Source organism: Hibiscus syriacus, unplaced genomic scaffold, assembly GCF_006381635.1.
Source record: "Hibiscus syriacus cultivar Baekdansim isolate YM2019G1 unplaced genomic scaffold, ASM638163v2 tig00110328_pilon, whole genome shotgun sequence".
NCBI lineage: Eukaryota > Viridiplantae > Streptophyta > Magnoliopsida > Malvales > Malvaceae > Hibiscus > Hibiscus syriacus.
This window is the reverse complement of record NW_024062685.1, coordinates 4333844-4361111: the sequence shown is the minus strand read 5'-3', so window position 1 is coordinate 4361111 and position 27268 is coordinate 4333844. Positions and strand designations below refer to the sequence as shown.

The 27268-nt window shown below is 33.2% G+C and overlaps 1 protein-coding gene and 1 pseudogene across 1 annotated transcript; one reads left to right on the top strand and one right to left on the bottom strand.

The window, feature by feature from the left end:
• Nucleotides 1-845: 845 nt before the first annotated feature.
• LOC120118511 lies at nucleotides 846-3277 on the top strand (annotated as a pseudogene).
• Nucleotides 3278-5885: 2608 nt separating this feature from the next.
• On the bottom strand, nucleotides 5886-14250 carry LOC120118510 (pyridoxine/pyridoxamine 5'-phosphate oxidase 1, chloroplastic-like). Its single transcript, XM_039138542.1, has 14 exons — nucleotides 14116-14250; nucleotides 13848-14030; nucleotides 13698-13736; nucleotides 13251-13418; nucleotides 13057-13162; nucleotides 12684-12850; nucleotides 12334-12576; nucleotides 11868-11956; nucleotides 10803-10850; nucleotides 10622-10715; nucleotides 7487-7591; nucleotides 7264-7334; nucleotides 6900-6995; nucleotides 5886-6236 (listed from the first exon to the last, which is right to left on the bottom strand). Exons 1-14 carry the CDS (start codon nucleotides 14248-14250, stop codon nucleotides 6170-6172), a joined length of 1611 nt encoding a protein of 536 aa, XP_038994473.1. The 3' UTR covers nucleotides 5886-6169.
• Between the last annotated feature and the right edge of the window lie 13018 nt (nucleotides 14251-27268).

The window sequence follows — 27268 nt, the reverse complement described above, 5'->3', positions numbered from 1 at the left end:
CTTTTGTTTTCTCGATTTGGTTTCTGGGTTTTCTTCTGCTTCATTCATTTCTGTAAGTCGTCTCACGCTTTTCATTTTCAATTTATCTGTTTTAATCGGTTTAATTCTTCCCTTTTTCGTTTAATTTTCTTGCTCTTTTTTTTACGTTTATATTTAGCTATTTTTTATAGCTTAGGCTAGTTTGTTTTCATATGATTTCTCCTTATTTTTTGGATGCCGGAATAAACCCTAATTAGATCCAATCTTAAAGATTTAAAAAACTCTGTATCTCCACAGTTACAGTTATTAAGAGAATGAACTCTTTCACTTGTTCACTATCGTCTTCTCCCGATTTTGTTTTGTATTATTAGTTTAATACTACGTTTCTTCATTTAGAATTTTGTATGTGATGTTAAAATAATGAATATATTGGCCTTTGCAGGGTTCTTGAAAAGGTTGTTTTGGGGGAAAAAAGTTACTAAGAAACTGAACTGTGGCGGATTCAGTTGAATAACGAACAGTATGCGGTGGTGGCTGAGTCTTTCCTTTGATGTCTTTCGAAAAGTTATCTCTTTGAACTTGTATTGTAGAGTGATTCTGTAATTTAGTAATCTATATTAGCAAGTACCCTTCCTTTTTACTCGCCTATCTTTGTATTAATCTTCCATGGGATCCACTTTTTTCGTCGTTCCATGTTATGCTCTACGGATCAGCTGAAAACCTTCAAAACCATTTCTCAAATTTCTAATCCAGGAGTTAGTCTTTTGATTTCAGTAGGGATAGCTTTTGTAGTGAAATTTCAGTCTTATGGTTCTGGGTTGCGGAGTTTAAACACGTCATTGTCTGGAAGATATCTTACTTTTTGTCATATTGAAGGGTTTGGAACGTAGTTATGGTGTGCCAAGCAGCTAGTCAAACTAGATTCCGGGCATTGAAGTACGAAAATGGTATTGCAGGGAGTGCCACCATTGTAGTTAGAGTTATAGCATGCTTTCAACCTCTTCAGGATTGCCAGGTTCGTTTTTCGTTCATTGTTTTTCCATTTATTTATATTTTTTACAATCCTTTATGAAGGAATTATATTCACTTGGTTACATTTGCTTTCTTAATTTATGAGATTTCTCGTTCTTGTTCTTTTTTTTTTACTGAATTTCCCCTCTTTGGTTTTTGCCAGGCTGAATATTTCCGTCATTTGCTTAAGCCTGTCACGTAGTTTAGTTTTACATTTCCGTGTTCAAGATAAGCTGGAGTTGTTAGTTTTTTCCCTTGTTTTTGAGAGAAACTGCAAGTAAACCGCTATTTCTACTGCCACAACATTTAACTTCTGGTATGCATGCTTGTACTTGGTTTTATGATTATCTACTTTTTATTCTCGGAATATCCTTTTTCATATTGGTTTCGTTGTTCTCATAGGTGATTCTTCTGGTTGGATGGGAGAAGGCTGCGAATCCTGGTTTCCTCCACAGCAATTTGATTGGCAATCACCCAAATTGAATCCTTTGGCTGCTTCACATCCTTTGGGGCAGCAAATTATTAATCCTCAATTCGTAAACTCTGGCTCTAATATGGACTCTGCTACCGAGACTTTTCCGGTTTATGGATATCATGTTTTACCTCACTTGCTGGTTGGCCAAGTTAATGAATCCCATGGTCGGTGTTACTGTTTACCCCACTCTCAACAGGTTGTTGCACTGCTTCAAACACTTTCTTGAAAGAGCGATTCCCACTTGACCCTTATGGGAATCGTACGGAGAACATTGTCCCAAAGGCAGGGTCTGGGCGCTCTCAGAAAAGATTCCTTGTTTTTGACCAATCTGGTGGTCAAACTACCGTGATGCTTAGTTCTGCTTTTGGGACTCCTATTAAGGGCGGTTCTTTGGGTCCCAAATTTCCTTTTGGTAGTTACTTGAGTAGGGAGGATCCCTTGGCTAAAGTGAACCTGAATCTTCACCCTGGACCAGCATTTAAAGGTGTATTTGATGACAGTGGGACTGATGTGCAAAGTGAAATGCGCGAGGACACCGAAGAACTCAATGCCTTGCTTTACTCTGATGGTGATAGTGATTACACCGAGGATGAAGAAGTTGCAAGCACAGGTCACTCTCCTAGCACAATGACAGCCCACTATGAGCAATCTGAGGAAGGTGCTGAAGGGGTTGCTAGCTCGACTGATCTAACCAAAAAGCGAAAACTGCTCAATGACAGTAATGGTTATATGCAATTCCCTGTGAACAATACTAGTTCAGTGAATCATAATAGATGTTCTGAGCTCGAGGATGATGCTGATTCCAGTTTTACCAATGGCCAAAATCCAGGATCCAATGATATGGATTCGTCTTCGGGTAACAAGAGAATGAGAGTAGTTAAAATTTGTGAGACTGAGTGTATTAAGAAGCTTAATTCCTGGTGTTGAGGGAAAGGATGCTATTATGGTTCTCGATGAAGCCATTAAATGGATAAATCTCTAAAACATAAAGCTGAAACCCTGGGGCTTGGAGCTCTATGAGCTGCCATTGTTTATGTTAGTAGTGTTAGTGTATACTATCTGTCATAATTGGGCATTGTTAATTGAGTGAGTTAAATAAATGAAGTTTAGGCAGTTGTGTTTGGAGATGCTTGCATTACAGATTATCCGGAGCTACCAACAAAGGAGATGAAGATCCAAAGATAGTGGAGAGAAAAATCGAATTCAATATCGTCTTTCTTGAATGACTTGAGTTGGAAACCAGTACCTTTAGCTTGAAATCTCACTGCATCATGAGAAAGCAGGATAGTGAATCATTAGTATTGGGGTTTAGTAAAAGTAACAGCACTCACAGCCCGACATGAGAAGATGGGTTAATGGAAGAGGGATCCTCATAAGGGGTGTGCTAAGTGCACGCCTCTTTGGTGCTTTGGGTCCCATCCTCACTTTCTTCACCCTTTTTGTATTGTTGTTAAGCGTATTCCTTGTGGCTTTCCCTTTTTCTTTGATGTAGAAAGCTGCACGAGCAAAATGAGCCAATCTCCCATTTCATCACCCAACAACTGTGAAGGGGGTCCCAAGACGTGAGCTGTGATGCTCCGGTCCTTTATTTGTGTCTGATGTCTACTTGAAATCTAAACATACATGTGCTCGACATATAGCAGTATCGGACACATACGAGTGCGAGTAACTCTTCAAGGACCTTTTCTGTATTTGTTGTTGCTTTTGTGTTGGTGGTGTACCGTGGGGTTATCAATGGTGTTTTTTTAGCTTTGAGATTGTAAATTGTAATATATTGATGGGTTAAGCAATGAGAGTCGGTATCATTCATGGTTGGGTGTAATCGAATGTTGTATAAATGGCATACGGTGGTGTGTGTGTGTTTGTCTTGAAACTACGTATTTACGTCACATGCATTAATTTGTTATGTAGGAGACAGTGATGTCGGCTCACTTGCAAATGAAGGCAGCAAATTCTTTTGCTTGGTTCCTTCATGAAAAGGAAAGCAGCAAATAATTGATACGTACACCCTTTATTTCTCCAATGAAGTTCAATGCTTATTTTGTGTAGCTCCGTTTTAGTAGCATGAGACAAACATAGAAATTAGGTCTTTAATAATAGGTATCGAAAAAATTGAATTGTAAAAGTAAAATTATAAATAAATTTGTTTGTAAATTGTTTTCTTTATTATGTTTCATAAGATATATAATAAATACATAAAATTCTAAATAGAAAACATCAAGAAATTTCATTAAACACCCAAATACTCACACAAAATAAGTATGACCATCTTTTAAGAGGATCAAAATTCGATTTCAATCTTCTTCATATTGTCAAAAAAATAATAAAAGAATAATTGAATTAAAAATGAATAATTTAAAAATATCACATCAACATCGTTGTTAACAAAAAAAAAGAAATAAAATAATGTTAAGTATATTTTGAAATAATAATAATAATTGGATAACTAAAACAAAAATAAAATAATAAATAAGTGACTAAATACACAATTTATCATTTTTAGTTATATATGGACTTCATAATTTTAGACTCGGGGACCGGGGGGCTGGGTAGATGTCACTCTTGTCCATACTCAAATAGGGGCCTGATTTTGTGTAATATACATTTAAATTTTCATGGAAGACGTTACTTCAGAACATTCATATGCTATTTTTTTAATCTTTGAATATAATAAAATAGTAATAGTGAGTAACAATACCTTTTTATTAACTAAGGTGATTACAATATAGTATATGTTCAAAAGACTCTCAACTATTTAATAATAAATGTTCAAACATCTCTACAGAAATTGTACTTGAACTCAAAATCCCTAGAGATAACAATCATTCGTTAACAATTAAATACAAATACCATACTAAAATTATTTAAAATACAATATAAAAAAAATATTAACACGGTTTGATATATGCTAATAGCAGTTAAAGAACATAAGTTATGATATTATCAAAGTTAATATATATGAAGTACAATTATATTCATTAAAAATCATAAAAAATAACACAAAAACATCATAAATGTAGTGAATGTATAATCTCTTGCACATCCTTTGTGTTAAATTATAATTACGTGCTTGAAACGGGGAGAAGGAATACATGTCAAAGTTGGGTATCAATTTTGATGATAGACTTAAGATTGATGGATTCCGTTTTAGGGAAAATAAGGAAACAATTCCAACTCCAAAAGCCTATGTTTTAAGATCAACTACAACCTTAAACTCTAATTCCTTATTTCTTAAGGTAAACTACGCGTTTAATGTATATACTATTAGTTTTGATGTGTTTTAATACCTAATTTTTTAATTTTTTCAAAATCATACCTAACGTTTAACTTTTATTTCATTTTAGTACCCATACAATTAAAAACTTTGCACGTTTAATACCGAAACTATCAGTTTTTATCCGTTTTAATACCTAAACTTTCAAAAAAATCAAAACTTAAAACATTATACTAAAATGAAACAAAAATTAAACTTTAGGTATAATTTTGAAAAAAAATTTAAATACTAAAACGAATCAAAACTAATAATTTAGATACTAAATATATAATTTACCCTATTTTATTATTTAGGTAAAAATATTTTTTTAATAGATTGAGATAATAATAAGATATTATTTGTTCATAATATTTTTTTAACCATTGGTGGCACACACACTAAATAAATATAAATGCTCCAACCCAAGACCTCAAGAGAAAGTAACACTCATTTCAACTACTGAGGTCAATCTTAAACTAAAAAAAAAAATTCTTTATTACTCCTATCATTCTTATATCTCAAGAAAATTTTACTTAATTTTTAAAATTTTCAGTTGTAATCATGTTTACCACGGCCCATTTTTCATATTAAAAAAAATCTGTGCTATCCAAAACATGTCACACAATCCCTAATGCTCCATATGTTAAATTAAAAAAAAGTAAAGTATACAAATCATCCCAAACTATAAAATATTATTTTATTGAATCCTCCGACTATTAAAAATTATAAAATAATTCTTTGACTATAAGGCATTACTTTTTTAAGTCCTTAATTATTATAAATTACAAAATGGTCATCTGACTATTAGTTATGATTCAAACTCGTCCTATTTCGTTAAAAGATTAATAACAGTTTGAGCTAGACGTTAACCTGCTGATTGAAATATGATAATCGTTTTGAGATTCAGGTTTCATATTATATCATATATAGTCAGTTTGTTAACGTCAAACTCAATAAAGTAACACCCTATAGTCGGGAACTATTTATGTAATTTACCCAAAAAAAAATAAAGAAAAATAATGGAAAAATTAAACATATGCTTTCCCGATACGAACTCATATCAACATGCATACTTAATACAGAGGCAGACCAAACAAATTAAAATTTGTACTTTGTAGATTAGGAAAATGGTATGACGTTCATTTGCTACACTTGTAACATAAAATGGGTAAAGCAATAGCAAAGCACACGAACAAATGTAAAGGCAAATTTGCTAAAACCGCGTTTCATTTTTCCTCCCTTCATTGATTTAAGCTCCATATAAGAGAGATCATGAACCATGCTACTCATCCATATCTTCAAAACTTATGTTTTGATATTTCTGAAATTTGCGAGTCAATGCTGTAAAATTTATATTGTAAAACCTCTCGGAATGCCACAGAGAATACATACTTGTAAATCGGAAGATTTGTGAAAACCGCTGTGGTGAACTTGACGCTGAAGATGCAAACTCAGGGGGCCAAACGAACAATTTTCCAAATCCGTCTTCCATCAATCTCTTCAGGGGAATATTCCAACCTGCCAAAATACCACATATATTACTATCTACAGGGCCAACTTTCATTTGAATTTTAACCATACAGCAGCACAAAAATAGACTTCTGTTACTCCCTGTGGCATTTTTCGACAGCTAAGGGTGTTGTATGACTCGGGTGCAAGTGTCAGCTATGTTTCGGGTATATTCACTTCTTATTTTTATAAGTTTCTCCACGTATTTGGAGGGGCCTTAAGAGGATCATATTCCCGAATTGATATTTGGATACAGATTGATAGGGGCGTTGGACATGAGTACTTCAAGAAAAAATGGAGAGTCTGAACTGATGTGTTCAGGTGGGAGCCAAGGGGTGGACGGCAAGGAGCAGACAGTGAGAGAGATGGCACAGGAAAGTAAGAAGAATTTTGAGTGACTCAGACTTGCTTGAATAACTGTATAAGGTGAGTTAACTTGTACAAATAGAATAATAGAAAAAGTAATGTCAACTGTAAACTACTTCAGGAATTGGCCTAATCATCAGATCATAATGGAAATAATATTTATCCAAATAAGGACCCAAATCAAATGGTTTGTGCTATTAATTGGATTCCTTTTCAACCCAATATAGAAGGGTGTGACCTTGGGATAGATTTTGAATAAAATTCTCTTTCTATGCATTATAGCAAAAGGCAAAGAAAGTAAACAACCTGTCATGCAATCGGGACGGCTGACCTTGCCAAAACTCGAAACGGTTTGGTTGAAGTCTGTACCCTCCCCAATGTTTAGGCTTCGGGATCAAACCCCTGCATAAAGAAAATTTGTAAGGGCTCTTTTGTTCTTGATTTCCACCCATCGGAAGCTTTTCCATATTCGCGGTCATTTTAGACGATGGACACATTGGATCGATATTATAGATCGTTATTGAATACAGAAGGAAATAGATCAGGCACTTCCTTGGGAAAGAGATTCACAGTAATCAAGCCAATAAAATAATATGTGCACAACTGCTTATAAAAGAATTTGGCACAAATCAAATTATTATGGTCAAACATCAAAAACCCAAAAACTCACTCCTCGGAGTATTTTTCTTCTAGTTCTTTGTATTGCTGGTGTAGTACATGGCGTCCAGGAACTACAGTACTCTGAAACAAGAAATCGGAACTTATTTTTTTATTTAAACTGATCATTTTTACTTCTAATGGACATTTTTTTTATAGGAACTTCTAATGGACATTAATGGTGATAAAAGGCTCTGGACATATCAGTGCATCTTAAAGAATGTTAAGTCACAGACCTGCTTGCTTACTATTGCTCCGATTTGACTTCCTCGAGGACGGCTGTGAAAGTATTGCTCTGACTCCTCATCAGAAACTTTCTGAACAGATCCTTCCACTCTAACCTGAAATCAGAGTTCATTACAGCCCATGTATTTTTCATCATGGAAACATATCAACCTGCTACAAATTTTTACTATTTAATCAGATTTTGTTCCGCATTGCATCAAACTTCAATACTATATCAAAAATGGAGTTCAATGAATCAAGTTATAAGTCTAAAGGTCCAATACAATTTTCCACATAAAACGAACATTTCAATTTATTAAAATAGCTGTTAGTTATGCCTTTATGTTAGCATTCAAGATCACAAGTTGCTACTGAAGTGGAATAATATAAGTCTAAATTTTATCTTATCTCCTATGAAACTTTATCCTAATCATATATTATAAATAAATTAATCACCTAAAATAAATCAAACTTCTAAGTGAAATAAAACTCCTAGTTGTCAGCTTGGTTTTAAAAGGCGCAAGGCGCACCTAGGCGCAAAAGGTCCCTGGAGCCTTGTAGGCGAGGCAAATTTTTATACTAAAAAAACCTATAAACTATTTATGGAACTTATTTTATACTTAAAACAATATTATAAACATATCTATGCTAAAAAGTTTATAAATTAATAGTATGAGTAAATTTATACTCATTAACCACTAATTAACTCCTAAAATACTTGTCTACGATGTATTGATTTATACTTAAAGTTTTTAATATTTAATACTATTATTTATTTATTTTTTATAAACATATTTTAATCCCCTTTCAGCAAACCCTACACAATTATTGATATATACTTAATATTTTTAATACTTAAAACTATTATTTCATTTATTTTTAAATGATACAAATTTATTTTATTATCAATTTAAAATTTGTAATTATTATAAAAAATAATTTTTATATTTAATAAAATTTTATTAAGCAAAAAATATTTTATTATTTTAAAAATTAAAATTAATTATGTATTATTAAATAACTAAATTTCTAAAAAAGGCATACTAAGCAGACAATGACATATTTTAGGTTAAAAGAAAAATAAACATTAGAGTTGGACTATAAATTTGGACAATAGGGTTGGGTAGGCCTGTAAATGAACTGAACATTCAGTGAACCGTTCATGAACTGTGCGGCGGGAAGTTCGTTTATGTTCGTTTATTTATTAAATGAACGAACATGAACAAAATTTTGCATTCGTTTAATTAAATGAACGAACAAGAACAAAGGGCTCGTTCGTTCATTTACGTTCATGAACGTCGATTATATGTTCGTTTATGTTCGAACAGAGGACAAGTTGAATATGTTACGAAGATTATTGAAGTTGTTTGGATTTCAAGAAGATTGTTTTGTTGAACAAATTAACTTTAAGACTTTATTATGTTCATATAGTTTATTTATGATTTATGTATTTTTTTGTCGTATTCGAACAAATTAACTCTAAAGTTGCAGGTTATTTTAAAGAATTTTAAGTTATTATTCTTGTTTTTTACTTTTTTTACATTCATTTGTTGTGTTCGAATAGGTTTGTTTTTTGTGTTTGTGTTGTTCGTTTATATTCGCTTGTTTTGTTCGTTTATGTTCGTTTATCATTTAAATGAACGATCATGAACAAGCTATATTCTTTAATGAACAAATATGAACAAAAAAAAATTTGTTCGGTTATGTTCGTTTATTTATTAAATGCACGAACATGAACATACCTCCGTTCGTGTGCGTTCGGTTCGTTTACAGGCCTAGGATTGGGCTTGTTAATAGGTCAAATATTAGGGTTAAGAAATGAGAAAATGTGATAAAAGAAAAAGTTTTCTAGACTTCTTCAGTCGTCTTCTTCCTTTCTTATCACTGCAATTTTTTTTCTTCTTTCTTTTTTAATATGTTCTACTTCCTATTAATATCTTTAAAAAAAATCCGAAAGGCGCTGCGCCCCTTGTATCTCGCCTTGCCTTATCCCAGGCGGGCGCCATCTTCAGTGCCTGGCTGTGCCTCGCGCCTAGACGAGCCTCTTTTAAAACCAAGGTTGCCAGCAATTTCTAAACTTCAATCCAACTTTACACTTGTCAATCACACCTATGTTACTCGGACTCAGAAGTAAGTGTCGAATATGCTTATGTATATAACGCATGTCCAACTACGTAGCGGAGCGACAACTTCGAGAAACACGGATATAGAGCAAGATGGAATTGTCTTGCCTATTGAAACAAAATATCAACAGTAAATTGAAGCTGGTTGCGAATGGGGATAAAACATCCAAATTCACCACATAAGAATATCAGTATAGAAAAAAAATAGAATAATATATAAGAGTTCAATGGTTGGCATGAACCAACGTTGAATCTTTTTTTTTTTGATAAAAATGGGAGGCCCCATTAAAAAACCCGCTTCATAACCGTCGAGCTTAGGGCTGTAAACGAGCCGAGTCGAGCTCGAGTATTGTTGAGCTCGACTCCAAAACTCGCGAGCTAAAAATTATCATGCTCAGCTCGAACTCAAAATATAATATTAAAACTCGACTCGAACTCAAAAAAAATTTTAGGAGCTCGATTTAAGCTCGAACTTTATTCAAGATTGAACTCAAACTCGAATTTGAACCTACAAAAATCTTATATTACATTTAAAAATATATTTTTAAAAATTTATAATTATCAATAATGTATTTTTAATATATTTTTAATAATGTAATTTTAAAAAATCTAAAATTATAATATAACATTTTTTTCCGAGTAGCTCGCGAGCTTTTTGAGTTGAGTATTAAGTAGCTCGTTAAGAATTCGAGTCGAGTTCGAGCTCGAGTCGAGTTCATTCGATTCGAGTGTTGATCGAGCTTTGACCGAGTCGATCTCGAGTAGCTCGCGATCTATCCCGTCTCATTTACAGCCTTAGTTGAGCTACAAAAATAGCTCAACGGACATTGGAAGGAAAAGAAGAGTACCTCAAAATAATCTTAAATCAATAATTTCAGTCTTAGCATGCGGATGTTAGTTATATGATCGAATATAAACATTGCTTTTGTGAAGAGTCATCTTGACAAAATATTTGTAATAAAGATCATTTTAACATCAAGAGTTTCATAATAGAAAAGCACAAGCCAGAATCTGAAGTACTACCTGTCGGTTAAGCCCATCCCAATAGAAAAGAAGTGCTGCATGAGGATTTTCTGATAATTCACGTGCCTTCTGACTTTCATAATTGGTGTACCTGCTCAAAGTAAACAAAAATGGTAAGAAATACCCCCGAACAATATGTAACAACATTATTACATGACAGTAACAAAGGAACACTAACCACACAAAACCACCCTTGTCCACCCCTTTTAGCAATACCATTCTTGATGAACTGCAGCAGAAGGTAAGATGGTAAAGAAAGATGAGAAACAGTCAGCCAACAAACATTAAAATGTAAGCACCAAAATACTGCAATTAGCGTGTAAATTAAGCTGCTGACAGTCATCATTACCATATCTATTTCATTCAGGACTTCTAGAAGTGCAGGATATAAGAATTATTTCAGGATGAAACTCAAAAAGATTGTCATTGGTTTAAAGCAACTAAAGAATGGCAGAAATCGATGATGATGACTAACAGTCTTGCACTTGTAAAATTGCATTGACTAAGTACGAGCATTAAAAAATTTCAAACAACATCTAGACAGAAGGACCAAAAACCATTCACAACCTAAAGGTAATTCATTTACAGTTCCATAAGAAATAAAATTTTACTGAACTTGCGGAAACCCTTTCGGATATAAGATTAACCAGGCACATATTTTATACAAACAAATTCTCTCACGTGCTTTCAACATATTTTCATAATGTTAAGTATAAATGTTTCCTGATCAACATATATTTTCTTACTGCAAAATGTCAAGACTCTTCATTCTAAATAATTCGCTCAGCGAAGCTAGTGATTCTTCATTACTGAAGATCCTTCAATGAATATAAAGACAATTAGTGATATTAAAACCAACTTTAGTTAATATATTCTTGTGTACAAAATTACTATTTTGGTTAATTTTTTCCACTATTTGGGCAGTTTTATATGTGATACTTCCGCAAAGACATTGCGTGAATTCACATTAATATTTAAAATACGGGTTTGGCTAATAACAATTAAAATGTTCAGCGACTTTTTAATTAATTAAGTTCCCAAATTTTCTTAAGGATCCCATTGGGACTGGAGCATGAGTCCAAAAATACATGTGCTTATTTCTTAATAATATTTACCCTTACAATAGCATCGAGAATCCAAATTGTCATGTTTTATACCTTCAAGGAATTCAGACTCGTGAAAAGAAAACGAAAAACAAAATGCGCATGAATAAAGCAGAACAATAGCATAAAAACCAGAAGCATACGGTTTTCCATCTTCTCCGGTGGTTGACAATGCCATAGCATTTGGTTCCTTTAGGCCGGCAGTCACCGCATCATCAAACCATTTGTGAAACTGTAAGACAAGTGAAGTTTACATTTTGAAACAAATAAATGCTATAAATTATTGTGAGAAAATACAAATGAAAACAAAAGGCTTTTCAAATAAACTAAATTAGTAAATATTCCCTCTGCCCCAGTAAATTTGTCACATGTTGGCTTTTGGTGGTCAATTTTTTTGACTTCTTATTTAAAATTTATTTATTGAGAAAAAATTGAGAAAATATGTTTTAAAAACTTCTAACCAAGTAGTTTTTAAATATGTATTTTATAAAATTTAATTATTTAAAATATTTAAGATAGTTTATAGTTATGGTCAAAGTTTGAATTTTTTTTACCACCAAAAGTCAATAAGTGCAAATTTAGTGGGACATGTTTGTCTTGAATCTGTACCTGATCCAAAGGATCAGCCTCCACCTGCTCCTCAAGGAACTCTGGAGATATATAATTCTCTCGGAGAGCTGATATGTCAAGTTGTGGAGGTTTTCCAATTCGAACACACATAGATGTGCCAGAATATTGGGGAAGGCAAAGATTATACTTTTCTGCAATAGGTGGCGGGACAAATCTACCGCCTAGAAAGTGATGAGGTCCAGAAAATTTCTTTGCACATAGTTTTGGAGCAGTCAGAGAAACCTTTGACATTAGATAATTGTAGTTAGATATTTAATATAAAGGGCTGCCTAAGTATGAGTTTAAACAAGTAGTTTTTGAAGAATCTAAGGAAGCAAAAAAGAACATACCAACATGTCGGGTTTAATTCCTTCACCACCACCGTCACCCTCTTCGACATGCCACCCGGATGGAATATCTACAGACACAATAACAGGGGACTTTTGTTGAACTTGTTCATAATTATGTAAGTTAACCAGCTTCTGGATCAGATCGTCGAAAGGCGGCCTCGGTGCTCCTGAAATGATGAATTAAGATGATGAAATATGCAGTTTATTAAAAATCTACCTAGAATTACCAAATGAAACACACACATACAAGATAAAAAAAATGATGTGATCTGATAGCACCACTGAAAATAAGCGATACTGACAGGAACATAGATTGTATAGGTTTGCTTATTAAAAAAACTGAAACAAAAAAGTATGATTAGTAAGTATTTACCATGAAAAGAAAAGCCGAACATAGCATCTACAATAATGTCGAAGTCCTTTGACAAGTCCACAGGCAGCTCATCAACTGACAGGAAAGGGATTGACAAAGATTCCAGCTACAGAACCAGAAGACCGAATAACAACTCAGATAAACTATATTGTTCAATGTTCAATAACGTTACAACCAGAAACCTAGTAACATACCTGAGTAACAAGACCAGAGTAAAGGGGTTTCTGAGTTCGCTTAGGATAACACACAAAAGGCTTATACCCAAAGTGATACAAATGACGAGCAGCAACCAGACCATCACCTCCATTGTTTCCCGGACCGCAAATAGCAAGAACACGAGTATACTCATTCGGTTTATAAACCTGCAACAAGAAAAAACCTTGAGCATAATTGTCAACTGAACAATAAATATTTGAGTAATATATCCTAGGAGAAGAAACCAATTCAATGTCATGTAAACTGAAAAATAAATAATTGAGTATTTGACATCCTAGGAGAAATCAGTTGAATGTCAGACGGGAAACATACTCAGCAAACTTGGAAAAACTTAAAAACTTCGGAATTTCGTATGAATTCAATTAGTATACATAAACCCAGTAAAATTGTATAAACGAAATGAAAATAATGGTAACAGTCATTACCTCGGCAATAGATGTGGCAACGCTTAAACCAGCCAATTCCTGGAGATTCACATAAACTATAACCATTCAAGCTTTGAAACAAAAACCCAAAAGAAATAAACAGAAAATGACCAAATGCAAATTTAAGAAAACAAAAACAGCTTAACTAACCATAAGCTGATCAACACTAAACCCAAGAGGACCCATGAGAATCTCATCAACCTCAGCAGCTTCTCGTTGTGTGAGGTACGAAATAGAACCCTGATTTAGAACCGAAGAAGCCATTGATTCCACTTCACCGGGATTCGAACAAAACACTCGGATTGCAGGGGTCGAAATAGGAGCCAGAAAACCCTGTGAATCAAAACAACTTAGCTTTAAATCAGATGAAAGGAGGGGAAGGAGAGTTAAAGAGGTGGAGGAAATGACAAGGTCTAACCGGAGAGAAGTGGTTGAGTGGAGGCGATGGTTTGATTTTATAATTGGAAGTAAAGCTCTTATGATATGCGAGAGAGAGTGGTGCTTGGCTGAGAAACGAGCATACCATTTTTCTATTTCCCAACACTCTTCTCATTGTTGTTTATTTTTATTTTAGCATTTTTATTTACGAGTTAAATAAATAACAACAATAATAATTTTTAGGTAAGATATATAAATAGTCCCCGAATTTTTAGGGTGATTTCATTTTGATCATCTAATTTTTGAAATTTATAATACAATTATCAAACTTTTAGTTCATTTTCATTTATGTTCATGTCCTTACCTTCTATTAGTTTTTGTTGACGGGGCAGTTAACCCTCGGCTAACCTTCTTCTTCTTTTTTTATGATGTGGAAGTTAACCATTCTTCTTCTTCTTGTCTATTTCCTTCCTTCTATATAACTATTTGGAGGAACCATCCACATCAAATACACTTACCAAAATAAGATGCGGAATGGCTCTGCTAATTTCACCCCCTATTCTCCGAAACGCTGCAAACTATCTTCTTACTTCTCTACAATTTACAAAAAATCGGATAAAGACAACCTCCAATCTAATTCAGGGGAGTTAGAACCTAGTTCTACATGATTTAAATATAGGAAAACAAGAGGATGTATGTATGTATGTAGGTATGTATCTGCTTACCTTCTTCCCTTTTTGCTTTTACTGGAATTTACATCAGAAACAAGATAGGTTGTTGCTTCAGAGAGATGATAAGCTTTCTTCCATATGTGTAGGCCTTATAAGGCTATAACCTCAAAGAACTGTCTCTTGCACCGAGCCATTGATGAATCCGATCTACTAGTGCCCTTGTTTTAGGATTTTGGTGGACCTGTAAGCACAGGATAGAGTTTCAAAATATCACAAATAATGCTTGAACCTCGAGCGAAAATGTTTCAATGAAATAAAAAAAGGGTTAGCATTTCAATTAACCATGGCTGAGACATGGCTTACAAGTGTAACAGAACTCCCAGCAAAATAGATAAACTGTTCATTATTGCTATCAGGTCTGGGGATTGAAACATGCGAGCTTTTTTGTTTGTGCCCAGAAGATCTCTTAGAATCTTTTGACATCTTAGTTTTGCCAACACGATCCATTTCTTGTCCACCGTTGTCATTGTTGCTTCTCTGGTGCACATGGCTTTTATGTAGATAAACTGTTTAAGGATGCGCCGGAGAGGGAAGTGGTGGGATATGTTCATCAGATGTCGTTGGCCAAGAAGAATGATGGCGGTGCTGAGGCAAGTACGAGAAATGAAGAAAAAGAAAAACGGGAGTGTTAAGGGGGTTAAGTCTCATGTCAACAAAAACTAATGGGAGGTAACGACAGAGATCAAAATGAAAACGAACTAAAAGTTTTATGATTGTATTGCAATTTCAAAAGTTGGGTGACCAACATGCAAGTATCCTAAACATTTGGAGACTATTTGTATACTTTACTCTATTTTTAATTGGAAATTATTTTAAAAATTATTATTTAATATACTAACAGTCAAGAATAAATTTACAAGTCATAATTATGTCATTGTTCATAAATTCGTAAATGATTTATTGTAAATCAATTTAATCTCTTTTTCAAAAAAAATAAATATAAATATTCACAATGAAAGTGTATTTAATGATAATCTTTATTTTAATATAAGGTGAAGTATATGAATGGTCCATGACTATCTGATGTTGTTTTATTGAATCTCATGACTATTAAAAGTTACAAAAATGTATTTTGATTATATAATGTTACTTTGTTGGGTCCCTGACTATTAAAAGTTACAAAATAGTCATTCGACTATTTATTATGCTCCAAATTAGTCTTTTTTTGTTAAAAATTTACGACAGTCTGAGCTGATTGTTAATATTTTCTCTGAGTTATGATAAAATCTAATTTCAGAATCTCAAACGGCTATCATATCTCAAACAGTAGATTAACATCTAACTCTGATTGTCGTTGATCTTTTAATAGAAAAAGACGAGTTTGAAACATAATGAATAGTCATGTAACCATTTTATAATTTTAAACAGTCGGTGGACTCAATAAAGTAACATTCAAAAAATTGACGGTAATATGAGCTGAATGTTAATATTTTCTCTGAGTTATGATAAAATTTGATACTAGAATCTCAAACGACTATAATATCTCAGACAATAGATTAACATCCAACTCATATTATCGTTAATCTTTTAATAAAAAAAATGAGTTTGAAACATAATAAATAGTCAGTAACAATTTTGTAACTTTAAATAGTCGAGGGACTCAACAAAGTAACACCATATAGTCCTAGGACCATTTGTATACTTTACGTTTTAATATATGTGTTATAATAAATTTAATGATATTCTTTGTTTATTTTTTTTAAATATTCTAAATTTTAACCTTTTTTTGTCTCTTTTGATTTATTATTCTTTAATTTAATAACAAAATAAAAATTATAAAATTTAAAGATCATTTTATTTGTTGATTTTTAATTTCATGGATAATAGTATCATTAAACCTTACAAAAAATCTAATTATTAATGTTGAAAACATTTTGATATTTCGATATAACAAATTAAGTTAAATGAATTTTAAGATTTTCCAAATGATTTTCTAAGTATATTCGATAGAATTATTCGAATATCAAAACATTACTCCAAATCTTTCAAAGATCATTTTTAATCCTTACTCAAAGTGTAAAATAAAGTTTTAATCTTAAAACAATTTCAAAATAATTTTACAAAGTATTGCGAACCATTTCAAAGCCAAAAATTCCAGATTGCTCAGAGGGAACCGATTCCCCCTAAGGGGGTACCGATTCCCCCCTGAATGGTTTGGCTCCGAGAATTCCAGTATGCTCGGAGGGAACCGATTCCCCCCAGAGGGTACCGATTCCCCCCTTGTATAACGGTCGAAATATTTGAATTTTACACTTAGGGAACCGATTCCCCATAGGGGGTACCGATTCCCCCCACGCTCCAAGCTATTTTATTAATTGTTTTCACACTAAAACGACTATATGATCTTCACTAATCATTCCCAACGTTAAGAAGTGATTCAAGGTGTATTTAAACAAGTTCTGAAGCCCTTGATCAATAAGAAATTATAGAGAAACAAGAGTGAAAGCATCAAACACAAAGTTTGTGCAAATCAAGCCAATTTTCCTTTCAATATTCATTTTGCTTTCAAAGAACACCATTTGTGCTCATTTGTAATTATTTGTGAGTGTTCTTTTCTTGTTCTAGAATTGTGCAAACATCTTATCTTGTGAGGTTTTCCTTGTAAGTTTGCAAATTTGTAATCTTCTCTTTGGAAAGAGTGTTCTCAAGAATTGGGGTATATTCTTGAGGGTGTTGTAAGGTTATCTCTTTGGCCTCAAAAGAAAGAACAAATTAGTGAATTTGTTGGAAAATCCTTAGTGTGGATAGCTAAGGTAGTGGACGTAGACTTTGATTGAGAAAGTCGAACCACTCTAAATCGATGTGCAATTACTTTCAATTTTCTGCAAAAGCTTCCACCAAATTTTTAATTGCCAATTCACCCCCTCTTGGCCAATTCCGTCAATAGATTAACTCAACAATTGGCATCAGAGCCTAACTCATTTGAAGGTTTAATCGCCTCTTGAGTCGATTCGGGAAGAGTTATATCGATAATCAAAGTCATCAATGGCCTCCGCTTCAAACTTCGACTCCGGTCTCGACTCGATGCCCGTCAACAAGCCTCCTTTCTTCAATGGAGCTAACTATGCCTATTGGAAGAATAGAATGATGTACTTCATTCAAGCAAGTGACATGGGAACATGGAATGCTGTAGAAGAAGGATACATCAAACCTCTCACTCATCCAAGGTTGTGGAGTGAATGAGAGACAAGAATGTTCCAACTCAACTCTAAAGCCATCCATATCATTTTTTGTGCTCTTGGACCAGATGAATACGGAAGAGTTTCATCGTGTACAACCACCAAAGAAATATGGGACAAACTTCAAGTCACTCATGAAGGTACCGATGAGGTAAAGAAATATAAAATTAGTATTCTAACGCATAGCTATGAAAATTTCAGGATGAAACCAAATGAAGATATCAAAGCTATGACGGATAGATTTTCAACGATTCTCAATGGTCTCAATCATATGGAGAGATCATTTCAAATGAAAAGCTTGTGAGGAAGTTAGTCCACTCCCTCCCAAAATCGTGGCAATCAAAAAAGACGGCAATCATCGAGTCTAAGGACTTAACGTCCTTAACTCTTGAAGAGCTAATTGGGTCACTCCTCACTCATGAAATGATGCTCGAAGATGAGGTGGACCTCGACAAGATTGACGAGACACCAAAGGAGAAGAAGAAAAACATTGGAGTTGCTCTCAAATCCACAAAAGATGAGAGTGATTCGAATAACGATGACGATGATGAGGAAATGGCATTGTTTGCCAAATGGTTCAGAAAAATTATGAGACCTTATCGAGAAAGAAAATTCAAACGAAATGAAGGCCTCAAAAATGAACCAAAAGAGAAGGACCCAATCATTTGCTACGAATGCAAAAAGCCAGAGCATGTCAAATATGATTGCCCACAATTGAAGAAAAAGGAATCAAAGAATAAACACAAGGCTCATGTGGCTACATGGAGCGATGAAGAAAGTTCCGATGAAGAGGAACAAGAAGTAGCTAACTTGTGCTTGATGGCATTTGGGGAAGATTATAAGGTAACCTCTAACTCATCCGATTTTGATGATTTATCCTATGATGAGTTATTAGAGGAATATAATGGTTGGCTTCGGATTATGAGAAATTATTTTTAAAATATAAAAATGATGTTTCAAAATTGAAAAATGAAAACAAACTCATATCCAAAACCAACAACGATCTTGAAAGTAAAATCAAAGATTTGCAAATCAAACTAGAAGAGTTTGAAAAGAAAAATTTAGATTTGCAAAATTTACTTTCAAAGATCAATGATGATCATCAAAAGAAAATTGATGATCTTAAAACTTCTTTTGATAAAGTTGGAACAAAACATTTTGAAAAAGGTGGAAATTCAAAATCCAACTTTGTTAGAAAAAGTTTTAGAAACTACAATCATAGAGGTCCCCAAAGAACCTCTAATGGAAAAATCGTTAGAAGTATGTGGGTTCCTAAAGAACTTATTACTACTAAAGATAAAAATATCCTACACAAATGGATACCTAAGGGGACTAGGATTTTGGAAACTAATGAATATGGACCCAAAAGAATTTGGGTACCAAAAATAAAAAATTAATCTATGTTTGTAGGGAAAGGAGCATTGCCTACAAGGCATGGGAAACAAATTCAAATTCATGGTACCTTGATAGTGGATGCTCAAGACACATGACCGGAGACAAAAGCCGGTTCATTGAGCTTAACACCAAAAATGGAGGAGAAGTGACTTTTGGAGTCAATTCAAAAGGTCACATTGAAGGTATTGGTACAATAGGTAATACCTCTTCCATACAAATTAAAAATGTTTTATATGTGAATGGATTAAAGCATAATCTATTGAGTATTAGTCAATTATGCGATAAAGGATTCAATGTCTTATTTGAAATTAATGGTTGTAAAGTCATTGACATTGCATCTAATCGGATTATGCTTGTTGGTCATAGAATAGGAAACATATACATGATGCATTTAGATTCTTTTGATATGACTAATTTATGCCTAGTTGCTAAGGATGAACATGATAGTTGGTTATGGCATAGGAGACTAGGACATGCTAGTATGAGTGTTTTGCAACGGTTAATTCAAGGAGACCTAGTAAGATGGTTGCCTAAGCTTAAATTTGATAATGATAAAATCTGTGATGCTTGTGCTAAAGGAAAACAAAAGCGAGTTTCTTTTAAATCCATTAATGATGTATCAACTAGTAGAGTTTTACAATTGATCCATTTAGATCTTTTTGGGCCAACTAGAACTACTAGCTTGGGTGGAAAATAATATGCATTTGTCTTGGTAGATGACTATTCTAGATATACTTGGGTTCTATTTTTAAATACTAAAGATGAAGCATTAGAACAATTCATCACGTTTTCAAAAGTAATCCAAAATGAAAAAGGTTACTCTATAACTAGTGTTAGGAGTGATCATGGAACTGAATTTGAAAATCTTGGATTTACTGAATTTTGTAACTCTAACGGTATTAGCCATAATTTTTCAGTACCTATAACCCCTCAACAAAATGGAGTTGTTGAGAGGAAAAATCGAACTTTAGAAGAAATGGCTAGAACCATGCTTTGTGAAAATAATTTGCCAAAATATTTTTGGACGGAAGCCACAAATACCGCTTGTTATGTTGTAAATAGAGTAATGATTAGGCCAATTTTAAAGAAAACTCCATATGAAATTTTCAAAAATAAAAAGCCTAACATTAGTTATTTTCATCCTTTTGGATGTAAATGTTTTGTTTTAAACAACGGTAAAGAAAACCTTGGCATATTTGATACTAAAAGTGATGAAGGAATTTTCTGGGTTATTCCTTAAATTCTAAAGCCTATCGTGTATTTAATAAAAGAACTTTAGTTGTAGAAGAGTCTATACATGTTGTTTTCGATGATAATGCCCTTCCGAGGAAGGATTCTTGTGTGAATGATGATGTAGGTGTTATAAATACAAATGACGTTAGACATGACGTTGGAGAACCATCATCAAAGGAAGAAACGAAAAATGAGGAAACTCATGATCCTCTTGAGAATCCAACCATTGAAGAAAGGGAAGTATCTTATCCAAGAGAGTACAACTATGTCAAGGATGGTGAAATTATATGTGATCCATCAAAAGGGGTAACAACTCGATCTTCTCTTAGAAATATTTGTAATTATGTTGCATTTATCTCATGCATAGAGCCTAAGAATATTAAATAAGTATTAAATGATGAACATTGGATTATGGCTATACAAGAAGAGTTAAATCAATTTGAGAAAAGTAAAGTATGGACATTAGTTGAAAGGCCTAGTAATAAATCTACTGTAGATATTAGATGGGTAATTAGGAATAAGCTTGATGAGAGTGGTAATATAGTGAGAAACAAGGCTAGACTTGTTGCTCAAGGGTATACTCAAGAAGAGGGCATAGACTATGATGAAACATACGCTTCCGTAGCTAGGATGGAAGCAATTAGAATGTTATTAGCATTTGCATGTTTCAATGAATTTAAATTATATCAAATGGATGTTAAAAGTGTATTTTTAAATGGTTTTATAAAAGAAGAAGTGTATGTGGAACAACCTCCAGGTTTTGAAGATTCAAATTTTCCGGATCATGTTTTAAAATTGACAAAAGCTCTTTATGGTTTAAAGCAAGCTCCTAGAGTTTGGTATGAAAGATTGTCAAATTTTTTAATTGAAAAAGGTTTTTCAAAAGGGAAGGTTGACACTACATTATTTTTGAAGCATAAAGGTAAAGATTTATTAGTAGTTCAAATTTATGTTGATGATATAATATTTGGTTCTACTAATGATGTTCTTTGCCAAGAATTTTCTAAGCTAATGCAAAGTGAGTTTGAGATGAGCATGATGGGGGAGCTCTCATTTTTCTTGGGACTCCAATCAAGCAAAGAAAAGATGGCATCTTCATCAATCAAGCTAAGTACGTCAAAGATATGCTCAAGAAGTTTGGACTGGAAAATGGGAAACCTCATGACACTCCAATGAGCTCTTCAACAAAGCTTGACTTAGATAAAGGAGGTAAATGTGTAGATGTTAAATTATATAGGTCAATGATTGGATCTCTACTTTATCTAACTGCAAGTAGACTGAATATTATGTTTAGTGTTTGCTTATGTGCTATATTTCAATCATGTCCTAAGGAATCACATTTACTAGCTGTTAAGAGAATCTTTAGATACCTTAAGACACTCCTAGTTTAGGACTTTGGTATCTTAGAGACTCTAGCTTTAGCTTGCATGCTTTTTCTGATACGGATTATGGAGGATGCAAATTAGATAAAAAAGCACCTCCGGTACTTGCCAATTCCTTGGAAATATGCTAATTTCTTGGTTTTCAAAGAAACAAAATTGTGTTGCATTATCTACCACTGAAGCCGAATACATTTCAGTTGGTAGTTGATGTGCACAAGTTTTATGGATGAAACAACAACTTTTTGATTATGGAATTGAAGTAGGTACTATTCCTATCAAGTGTGACAATACTAGTGCTATTTGTCTCACTAAAAATCCCATCCAACACTCTAGAACTAAGCACATTGAAATAAGACATCACTTCATTAGAGACCATGTCACTAAGGAAGATGTAGTTCTAGAATTTGTTGATACTTTACACCAATTAGCGGATATCTTTACAAAACCTTTAGACAAGGAACGATTTTGGACATTTAGGAGAGAATTAGGTTTGCCCAATCTATCTTCACTGAGTGTTTAAAATAATTTTAGCACTTTTAATAATAAATGAAAAATGGTTATAATAGTAATTTTTGATTGCATTCATTGCTATTAGTTATGGGGAGTTTATGATTCTTGATGAAAATTTAATTTTATGTTCAAATATCTTTTAAAGATTAATTGAATTGTTTGAACATGATTAATTTTCAATATATGAGTTGCCAATACCACTAGAGGAAATTAATTTAGCATTTTGGATGTTTAAAATCGGATTTTAGTAATTTGGTGCAGAGGGAATCGATCCCCCCTTGAGGGAACCGATTCCCCCTTTGAAGGGGAACCGATTCCCCCCACAGGGGAATCGATACCCCCTAGGGTTCTGGTTTTAACACGGGCAGAACCCAATATTTGCTCAAACCCTCTCTTATTCCTTCACGCCGTTTCTTCCCTCTACTCTCAAATCTCCATTCTTGCCTCAAATCAACGTTTTTAATCGGAATTCACTTCAAATATCATCCTCTAAACCTGTTGGAATCATAAAAAACGTGCAAACTTCATCTAATCTCACTCAAATCCGAAATCCTTCAAGGTATTTTTCCAAAACTTCTATTTCATCAATTTATGATCATAGAACTAGTTTTAATTAGTTCTAGGTTGAACTTTAAATCGGCATTGATTATTTAGTGATTAGAAACTAGCTATCACAACTAATTTCATCAAAAACACAAGAATTTTCCAAAATTTTCTAAAATTTCGAAAAAAATGTTGATTTTCAAATTATTGTGTTTTGATTGAATTATGTTGTTGTTATGAAAACTATGTATATATTATTTCTCAAAACCATATTTTTCAAAGGTTTTCAAAAACTTTGCCCATTAAGATTGATTTAGAGAACCTTGAAATATTGAGGACTCAATTGAGTTTTGGGATTGATTGAATTGCATACATGTGTTTTCTAAATTGCAGGTTATCCATACTATTCCGATTCCCTAAACCATGTCCAATCCTAAACGTGCTAGGTCATCATCTAGTCGTTCACACCGTCAACCAAATCCACCTCCAAATCCTCCTCCTATTCCAATTTCTAATCCTAATCCCATTGATCCTAACTTGACCATCCAAAATTCGTGTTTCAATCATCCTGGTCCTAGAAATCATAGTTTTTGGTATTATCAATATTTTGACTCTTACAAAATCCGGGAAGAACTTATTCCTTCTCGTCAAGCTATGTTAGCTATCAATTTTAAATATCTTCCTCTTTTACAAGAGTGGAAATTTGATAAACTCTTTGACCTTGAACCCATCGTTTACCATCAACTTGTTCGTATTTTCTATTCTAATGCCGTTTGTGTTAAAAACCAAACTGAAACCGAAACCATAGGAATTCGTTCCTACCTTCTAGGACAATTCTTATATATTGACTCGGCTTACATAGCCAATACATTCAGATTAGATAATGATGGTATTTAAAATGAAAAACAGGTTTTAGGATCTCGCTATAAAAGAAGGGATAGTGCACGTGTCCTAGACCTTCATGAATGTTTTCTTCATCTAATGATTTCTTGGTGGTTTCGACCATCCGGAGGTCATTATTATACTCTTAGAGCCTTAGATCTTTGGTGGTTACATTGTTTCGAAAACAATATTAAAATCAACATTCCTCAGATTATTTTTGCTGAAATTGTTGAAACCGTAAATCTTGTTCCTAACAAAAAACTCTGTTCATCTCTTGTTTACGATTGCATCTTGAGTAATCTGTTTTCCAAAGCTGGGCTTAGAGTCTGTCTAGATGCTGTTTTTCCCCTTAAGAAACAAATTAACCTTCTTTCCTTAACGAGAGCGGGATGAATTAAAGATAAGGAAACCGGTGAATGGGTTCGATCTTCTACAAATACTCCGGGAGCTAGTTCTTCACAAGCTCCACCCGAAGCTGACGAAGATCTCGAGCTTGAGCAATTAATGCGAGACATCGATGAAGCCGAAGATGAGCCTGAGCAGCCCGAGGAGCAGCCCGAAGAGCAAGCACAACAAACGCATCCAATGCCTCCATTTTCCAATCCTTTATGGAGACATTCGATTTTCGATACGCTACTATGGATTCGCGCTTTACTTCTATAGAGTCCCATTTATCCACAATGGGAGCTCAACAATTAGAAATTCTTCGGGAAATGCGTACAAATAATGAAGCAACCAACGCACGTATTAATGACCTCACTAACGAAATGGCCGCTATACGAGCTCGTTTTCCTCCTCCTGATCCGGATATGTGATTCTATGTTTTGCTTTGAACTCCAAACTTATTGTTTTAACATTTTGAATATTTTGGAATGTTTGAATTTGTGGATTGATTGACTTTGATTTTTTTTTGATTTATGAATGGTTAGAAATTATCTATTTGGTGTGATTAAATTTATTCATTATTGCATCATTTACTTCATGGTTAGATATATGACCAATTTTGCCATTTCACATTAATTATGAATATTGATTATGAAACTAATGGCTAACGTTTCTCTTGCTTGTGATCTTAGCAGCTTATGTTATAAATAATCAATTGGCTAAATGACTTCAAAAACTTGTTTAAATTCTTTAAAATGTCTTTTTGATTTAACAAAAAGGGGGGAGAAGTGTTAAATGGTGTTAAATGCGTTTTCTAAATGCTAAATGGGAGAAGTGTTAAAGTAAGGGGAATAATTTCAAAACTTGATTTCAAAATCTTAAAATTACTAAAATGTTTTGTTATATCAAAAAGGGGGAGATTGTTGAAAACATTTTGATATTTCGATATAACAAATTAAGTTAAATGAATTTTAAGATTTTCCAAATGATTTTCTAAGTATATTCGATAGAATTATTCGAATATCAAAACATTACTCCAAATCTTTCAAAGATCATTTTTAATCCTTACTCAAAGTGTAAAATAAAGTTTTAATCTTAAAACAATTTCAAAATAATTTTACAAAGTATTTCGAACCATTTCAAAGCCAAAAATTCCAGATTGCTCAGAGGGAACCGATTCCCCCCTGAATGGTTTGGCTCCGAGAATTCCAGTATGCTCGGAGGGAACCGATTCCCCCCTAGGGGGTACCGATTCCCCCCTTGTATAACGGTCGAAATATTTGAATTTTACACTTAGGGAACCGATTCCCCATAGGGGGTACCGATTCCCCCCACGCTCCAAGCTGTTTTATTAATTGTTTTCACATTAAAACGGCTATATGATCTTCACTAATCATCCCTAACGTTCAGAAGTGATTCAAGGTGTATTTAAACAAGTTCTGAAGCCCTTGATCAATAAGAAATTATAGAGAAACAAGAGTGAAAGCATCAAACACAAAGTTTGTGCAAATCAAGCCAATTTTCCTTTCAATATTCATTTTGCTTTCAAAGAACACCATTTGTGCTCATTTGTAATTATTTGTGAGTGTTCTTTTCTTGTTCTAGAATTGTGCAAACATCTTACCTTGTGAGGTTTTCCTTGTAAGTTTGCAAATTTGTAATCTTCTCTTTGGGAAAGAGTGTTCTCAAGAATTGGGGTATATTTTTGAGGGTGTTGTAAGGTTATCTCTTTGGCCTCAAAAGAAAGAACAAATTAGTGAATTTGTTGGAAAATCCTTAGTGTGGATAGCTAAGGTAGTGGACGTAGACTTTGATTGAGAAAGTCGAACCACTCTAAATCGCTGTGCAATTACTTTCAATTTTCTGCAAAAGCTTCCACCAAATTTTTAATTACCAATTCACCCCCTCTTGGCCAATTCCGTCAATCGATTAGCTCAACAATTAAGTTATTATCTCTCTTTTTTTTTTGTTTGAAAGATAATGATATCGATCTTATTATATTGTATTTTTGCTTTCTTATTTTTTTAATATTTTCTTCTTTTTGCTTTCGTGAGTTTTTATGTCACGTTTTCTTTCGCTTTTACTATATTTTCTTTTTTATCGATAATTTGATTGTCCTTATCGTTTAATTTTCTCATGGTTAACGTTACGTCAAATGGTCAAGATACTGCTTATTTACTATCTTATTGATCTTATCTGTTTAGACATTTGGATTGAATTTGGATATACGATATAATTCAAGAATAGTTTTCTCACGATGTTTGACTTTTATTTGCGATTGACGGTAGTATTTTACTAGTTTGATCTCCTGTTGTTGTTCGTTTGCTAGTACAGTCAGATATGTTTATATCTATCTTTTATTTGAATTTTTTTATAATTTATAATCCTTTTCTAATATGATATCAAGTAATCAATTTATTGTATCAATTGTTATAAGAAAATGTCTTAATTATATGTTTATTGAAGACATTTACCGTAGTTTTGGAGTCTAATTAGTTATTAATTATAAAAATATTTTTTAAGAGAATTATCAAATAGTATCAAATCAGTCAAGCTTTTAAATAGTATTATAAATTTGGGGAAAATGATAAATGATGGATAGAAAGAAATTAAAAAAAAAACCTTTCGAGAATACCCTCCAAACATCATTTTGAGAATATATAGAACTCAATAGTGAAATTGAAGAAAATTCCCAAACCAAGTTTACTATATTAATTTTTTAAAATTGTCATGTACCGCATATCATTGTCTATTTGTATAACCAATCTTACAGAAGTAGAAATTCAGATGGGCATTTGAACAAGCTTTTGTTTCCCCTACTACGTTTTGCTGCCAACAGCTCCAGTCCGTAAGGTTTGGATTTATAAACACATTTTCCAGAATCAGAAACAAATATAAAACAAGACAAATGCAATATAATATAACATAAAATCTTGTCAGGTTTGGATTTATGA